Source organism: Rosa chinensis, chromosome 7, assembly GCF_002994745.2.
Source record: "Rosa chinensis cultivar Old Blush chromosome 7, RchiOBHm-V2, whole genome shotgun sequence".
NCBI classification, from domain to species: Eukaryota; Viridiplantae; Streptophyta; class Magnoliopsida; order Rosales; family Rosaceae; genus Rosa; species Rosa chinensis.
The window spans coordinates 44,238,583-44,245,268 of record NC_037094.1 but is presented as its reverse complement, the minus strand read 5'-3'; the positions used below and the strand labels follow the sequence as shown (position 1 = coordinate 44,245,268).

The 6,686-nt window shown below is 36.0% G+C and overlaps 1 protein-coding gene across 1 annotated transcript; it reads left to right on the top strand.

The window, feature by feature from the left end:
- Positions 1 to 581: 581 nt before the first annotated feature.
- Positions 582 to 5,555, top strand: LOC112179503 (serine hydroxymethyltransferase 3, chloroplastic). The gene is made up of 12 exons (XM_024317929.1): positions 582 to 738; positions 1,466 to 1,696; positions 2,013 to 2,208; positions 2,319 to 2,493; positions 2,583 to 2,700; positions 2,820 to 2,932; positions 3,095 to 3,217; positions 3,737 to 3,841; positions 3,928 to 4,014; positions 4,092 to 4,199; positions 4,807 to 4,879; positions 5,023 to 5,555. Exons 2-12 carry the CDS (start codon positions 1,495 to 1,497, stop codon positions 5,295 to 5,297), a joined length of 1,575 nt encoding a protein of 524 aa, XP_024173697.1. The 5' UTR covers positions 582 to 738; positions 1,466 to 1,494; the 3' UTR covers positions 5,298 to 5,555.
- Positions 5,556 to 6,686: the final 1,131 nt, after the last annotated feature.

The following is a 6,686-nucleotide window of genomic DNA, read 5'->3' as shown; positions in this document are numbered from 1 at the left end:
AAGAGACCATGAAACTACTCCCACATTACGTTGTTGTTCTATGTTCCATTTGGTGCTTCAAAATGTACTACTGTTCCTAAGAGATCAGAGACTCACCTCCTAGCGCCTAGGCGGCCGAGTTTAGAACACTGTATAAAAGTTATACGCTAAACTATCAATGAAAAGAATGGCAAAGGAAACTTACCAAGATCACAAAGGCTCTCTACACGAGCGAAACATAATTGTATACATCCCTGATGCTAGAATAATAATAATTTTCACTTTTGTGTCAGTTGACTTTAACTAATTAATAAATACTTTTTTAAAAAATGAAAAGAATACATTATAACCGTTAAATATATATTACGTTAAACTAACTTTTATATGTTAGATTTGGAGTGTAAATAGAGGTCTTTCTTTCTAAAGTTTTCTCTATCTAATCGAGAGAAAGAAAAAAAAAAAAAATCTTTAATTTCAACGTGACTTGACTTTGATAAGGACGTTGACTAAACCAGCGTCTGTCGTTTTAGGTTAGAATCACATTCTCTGTTGATTTTATTTTTGGGCAAAATCCTTGTTTGGCAGAGTTAACGGACAGAAATAACCCTAGAATATAGAAGAATAAAGCATTAATTTAATGGGTTGGGCGGGACGGGAGTAACCTGTGAAAACCCCTAAACCCAGTCCTCCACAGCAGCCGCCAAACAACACCCAACTTGTAATTCTGCCCCGAATCTCTGTCGCCCAACTGCAGTTCAGGTAATTAAGAAATCCTTTTAATCTCGAATTGTTAGTGTTGTTTGTGCTAGTCTGATGATCTATCTATCCCCGATGGTTTATGTAGCGCTAAATTATAACCCAAAATCAGAATTTGAACAAGACCCACAACGCACAGCTCTGCTCCCAAGAACTAATCAAAGCCAAAGAATCGAACGAATGATTTTTTTTTTTTTTTTTTGGAATATCAGAATTGGGTGTTCAAGTGTGGATGGGAAGGGAATTGAAGATGACGAGAATTGGGAAAGAAGAGGGTCATAGGTGAAGAGATAGAGAAGTGGGTGTGGGATAATTGTTGTCTGTTCATAAACATGTTTGCCTGTTGGAGTTGGCGGAGTGAGCAAATTTGTTTGTTGCTGGTGAAAATGGGGGTTTGGTAGCGGCAACTCTATTTTTTGCTCGTGCAAATCCAAGCCTTACCCTTGCGTTTTCGAAAAAAGAAGTAAAAAATTGTGAAAATATTAGAAGGTAGGGAGCCCCATTTTTTTTTTGCCCGCCTAGAGCCACGGAAATCTCAGAGCCGGCCCAGACTGGAAGTGAGAAATGAAGCTCATAATGGCTAGCAATTTCTTTTGAGACACCTTTGCTTGAATGCCAAAAGCAACCACATGGCTTGTGTGCCGGTTACTTGTATATAATGAGTATGTATGTATGTATTTGGCGTCTTTTCTAGTTTTGCTCACTGTATAATTTTCTATGGAATATGTAGGAAGCTTGTGACAGTATCTGAAAGCCAAGATGCAGGCTTGCAGTGGAGCTGCAGTTATGGGTTCTGTTCAACAGCCCACATGGCTTAGAGGAGCAGCTTTTCCAAATAGATTTCCACATCAAGTGAACCTTAATTTTGCAAAGACTGCTAGATCTTATTCTAACATCCAAGGAAGCTTGGTTGCTGGGAGGCCATCCTCTCCGGCTTCAGTGCATGTGCCTGAATTTGGAGGTAATTATTCTTCAATGATTGAACTAGTATAATCTGTTCTTGTATGGTACTGTATTGAAATTTAATCCCGGTTTGGAAGGAATACTTTTAATTCGGTTATAATGCCAGGTTCACTTTCTTTCTCTTCCATTACCTTGCTTGAGTTTGATGCTCTGCATAGCCAGTGTGAATTTATTTTACTCTATTTAGCACACTTCTCAAGCAGCAAAGGCATCATTTCGTTAAAGATATCTAGTGAGAGGTGTACACTGAATGTTATGGCTGCTAGCAGGACTTGTGTATGATCTGTTCTTCAATTTTATTATTTTCCATGCAGATATTGGAAGCAGTTTTGTAGATAATGGCTTAAGTGAGGCTGACCCTGAGGTGCGTGCTATTATTGACAAGGAGAAAGAGCGGCAGTTCAAAAGCCTTGAGCTCATTGCCTCAGAGAATTTCACTTCACGGGCAGTAATGGAGGCAGTTGGCTCATGTCTCACAAACAAGTATTCGGAAGGATTACCTGGGAAAAGGTACACAGCTTGAGTGATGTTTTTTCTTCGTTAATCTGAGTAATGAACTGCAATTGATGTCTTTAGTTATAATATTTACTGTTGATGTACAAGCCAAATACACATTTCAGGTACTATGGTGGAAATGAGCACATTGATGAGCTTGAAACACTATGCCAAAAAAGGGCCCTGGATGCATTTCACCTAGATGGAAACAAGTGGGGCGTCAATGTTCAACCATTATCTGGTTCTCCAGCTAATTTTGAGGTTTATACAGCAGTTCTCAATCCTCATGATCGTATCATGGTAAGGTGTCCTCTTGGCTTTATTTTTTCCTTTTTACGAGTGTGATTGGTCTTGCAATGCTAAATTATCACCATTTGAATGCAACTTAGGGTTTGGACTTGCCACACGGGGGACATTTGTCTCATGGGTTCATGACTCCTAAAAGACGGGTATCAGGAACATCTATTTATTTTGAGTCCATGCCTTACCGACTTGATGAATCCACAGGTTCTGCATTACATTTCCCATTAGACTATGTTGTCTTTCAGATTAACTACTGATAAAATGCTTATTCTCTTGGAATGTTGGTTTTTTTTCCACAAAAAAAAAAAAAAAAAAAAATCCAGGTCTGGTTGATTATGACATGCTTGAGAAAACAGCAACCCTATTTCGACCTAAACTCATTATTGTTGGGGCCAGTGCTTATCCTCGAGATTTTGACTACCCTCGCATGAGGAAGGTTAGAAGTTTGATGTCTTTTCTCCATATAAACGGATTTCATTTACAGTACATAACATGAAATTCATTACATTTATATGTACTCTGATTTTCTTTGGCAACTGATACAGTACTTTGCCTTCCAAATAAAAACTGATGATTTATATCTAATTTGCATTGCAAGATTGCGGATGCTGCTGGTGCTTTTCTTATGATGGATATGGCTCACATAAGTGGGCTTGTTGCTGCTTCTGTGGTTGCCAATCCCTTTGACTACTGTGATATTGTGACAACAACAACCCACAAGGTCTGGTTCAAACTCATGCATTTATATCTATACTATTATTAAGAGAAGAGGGTTTGTTACCCAAAATCAAAAATTTTGACAGAAATGACCTTAGAAGATTAAAAAACTTTGAAAATTAATTAAATCACAAGGACAATCATGACATTTACAAAATATACTTTTATTATAAAAAAAAAAACAAAAAAAAACCCACAACGCACTTTTTACTCCCACTATCTTCTCTCTGTAATGACAGTTTTATTTATATTTATTATTATTATTATTATTTTTTTAATTTCTGAAAAAATAAAATAAAAAATACTTGCACATTCAGAGCATGTGTGGAGAATGACTAGTTTCTCTAAACTAATTCAAGATTGAAAAGTTTATGAGAGTAGACTTGTTTATAGGCACATGTTTCATTTTGTTCCTAGACTCGATATGCTTCATAAATAATCTGACATAAATAGAAAACCGCATACTTTTTGTTGTTGTTATCCACAATCGAATGATCTGACAATTTCAGACATTTCTCTTCAGTCTCTAAGGGGTCCAAGAGGTGGAATGATATTCTTCAAGAAGGATCCAGTTCTTGGAGTTGATTTAGAAACTGCCATCAATAACGCTGTTTTCCCGGGCTTACAGGTTCGTTCAACTCTTCTGTTATTTGTCTCTCCAAGCAACATTTATATTTTGAATGTAGACATAAAAGGTTTGACTTCTTGATGCAGGGTGGTCCTCATAACCACACTATTGGGGGCCTTGCAGTTTGCTTGAAGCATGCTCAGTCTGCAGAATTTAAGGCTTACCAGAATCAGGTACTGAAATTATACTGTCCTGACGTATAAATTGGTTCAAGTCATATCCTAAGGTTTTGTGGCCTCTCTTCTTGTAGGTGGTCTCTAATTGCAGGGCTCTTGCAAGCCGATTGGTTGAACTTGAATACACACTGGTTTCTGGTGGAAGCGATAACCACCTGGTTCTTGTCGATCTGCGTCCCTTTGTAAGTGTATACTTCTATGTATACAGTCTTCATTACATATCTGTTGTTATATGAGAATTTGTGCTGAAATTTGGGCATATTTAGCTACTGTTTCATTTGACAGATATTTCATTTATCAGAGTTTTCATTTAGGTAGTGTCACACATACATCAGTGTATTCATAGGCAAAGTGTAAGGCAAGGTGTTTTTGTTCTCAAGAGTTCAAAATATTATGCTATGTATTTAAAGTTTTTTCAAAGTGGCCATGGAGGTTTTTAGTGGGTCTATTTGAATTGAAAACAAAGTGAAAAAACAAAATGCTCCTAACCAAATGAAAGTTACCCAGCAAAAAGTAAAAGCTTTTGGAAAAAAGTCAACTGAAAATCTGACAAATCAACTTCACTCCAAAAACATAAAAGCCAAATTGACATGCTCATGCCAAGAGGCTTATGAGTAGCTTGTTTCATTTTTCCCTAGTGTGCCTTTTGTCTGGCGAGTTCATCTTTATTATTTTTATTTTTATTATTATTTTTATTATTTATTTTTTTTATTTTTAATAAAAAGGAATACGTCCTATTCCTTTATTTGTCTTCTTTTTTGTGTATGAAATGTTCTCCTTTGTTAATAGGGCATTGATGGTGCTCGGGTGGAGAAAATTCTTGACATGGCTTCTATTACTCTTAACAAGAATTCAGTACCCGGTGAGTCCTAAGAGTTTAAAGCCTTGTTTTTGGTTAAGGGCTGGTCACCTAGCTGTGAGGTCCTATTGTTGTTTTTTTGTTTGTGAAGTTGTTTTTTTGTTTGTGAAGTTGTTTTATCTGAAAATGTAACGTCTCTTGAAAAGGTGATAAAAGTGCTCTAATGCCTGGTGGTATTCGCATCGGAACACCTGCTATGACGACACGAGGATTCACTGAGAAAGACTTCATAGCAACTGCAGACTACATTCACGAGGGTGTGCGGATAGCGATTGATGCTAAAAGCAAAGCCCCGGGCTCAAAGCTCCAAGAGTTTTTAAAGCATGTTGCAACCCCTGAATTCCCTCTAATTGATCGAGTTTCAGATTTGCGGACGAAAGTCGAAGCTCTTACCACCCAATTCCCGATGCCTGGAGTATGATTTGGTATATTTATACGCAGGTTAATCTTCTCATCTGGAGGATGGAATTGCAGGATTAGTTGCTTGTTTTGTATGCATAACTATTTAAAGATAGTAGGTGGATGTTGACTTTCATATGGCATGGCAGAGTGAAAGACTGCTTGTATGCACTGTTTGGCGTGCACAAAATCTTCTATTTTGTATGAAGATGAGGCAAAGGTCCATTGTTGGACCAATAACATTCACATAGTTATGGTAAGCAGATTACTTTCTCCTCGACCTTTTTTTTTCTTTGGCCCTTTTGACATTCATATGGTCAAGTCATTTAGGTAGATGTTTTCTTTGGTCCCGGGCTCAAAGTTCTACTAGTATTTACCGTTCATGAAACAGTATATAGATGGACGAGGCAGTTTTACGGTAGATGTTTTACTGATGAGTCCAAGGGAGTGAGAGTAGACTATCCCTTTCTGTAGTTGTCAGTTGTAGCATTTGTTGGTGTGCTTCAAAAATCCATTTGAATGGTTTTCTGTTTGGATAGTTTCACCTAAATTGTATTTTAAAACTAAATTAATATAGTACAACATTTCTCCGTATAATGTTAGAATATGTGGACTTAACATTCCAAAGTGCACATAGATCCAGGTGGAGTCCTAGTTCCTCTAGGAAAGCTAACCTGCATATGTTTATGTTGTTGTGCAACATTTATCTTTAATCAATGAGAACTATATCAGTAGTTTCTCTTGAGTTACGGAACTACGAAGTTGTCATTGGAGGGGCCAAACAAATCAACAATTACAAAGTTTTTTACCTGTGTTGTTTTATTGCTTTTAATATTGACTAATCATAATTTTAAAAAAAAAAAAAAAACTAAAAAAATGGGAGTAAAGCGATCTATTTTAAAAACATTTAATGCCACTGATTCTGAAATTCTAAATTATATAATTTCTCACCCTATTTAATTCCAGCTCCTTAAATAAAAATTTAATTAGATAGTTTTTAACTTTATTCTTGTATTAAATGGCGAGGCCATGTATAGAATTTTATTTTGTTTATCTAACTATTTATACATAATTCAAGAATACTATTATAAAAATATGACTTTTTTTCTTCTTCTTTTAATACATAGATGTATGTTGTGGTCATTTAACCTACCTATAAAATTTGATTGAGATTTAAAATATTAGGGATGTGTATTAAGTAGTTAGGGTTGTCTATCTTAACTTTTTCTCTTCAAAAAAAATAAAAACAAAAGATATTTATTTTTGAGTGAAAAAATTGAGGCCAAGTTATGAAAAATGGCTCAGAAATAGTCACTCACAAATAATTGCACCTACTTGATTAATTACAGGACAGTAAAACTATAAAATATGGTGTCTTAACTCTGAAAAGAGTGAGAACCCTTCAATTGAT

Excerpts from the sequence above, each read along its gene's own strand:
- LOC112179503 (XM_024317929.1), top strand. The coding sequence starts at position 1,495 with ATGCAGGCTTGCAGTGGAGCTGCAGTTATGGGTTCTGTTCAACAGCCC. Across the intron at positions 2,701-2,819 it reads CCGACTTGATGAATCCACAG|GTCTGGTTGATTATGACATG; the intron begins GTTCTGCATTAC and ends AAAAAAATCCAG. Across the intron at positions 4,015-4,091 it reads TTAAGGCTTACCAGAATCAG|GTGGTCTCTAATTGCAGGGC; the intron begins GTACTGAAATTA and ends CTCTTCTTGTAG.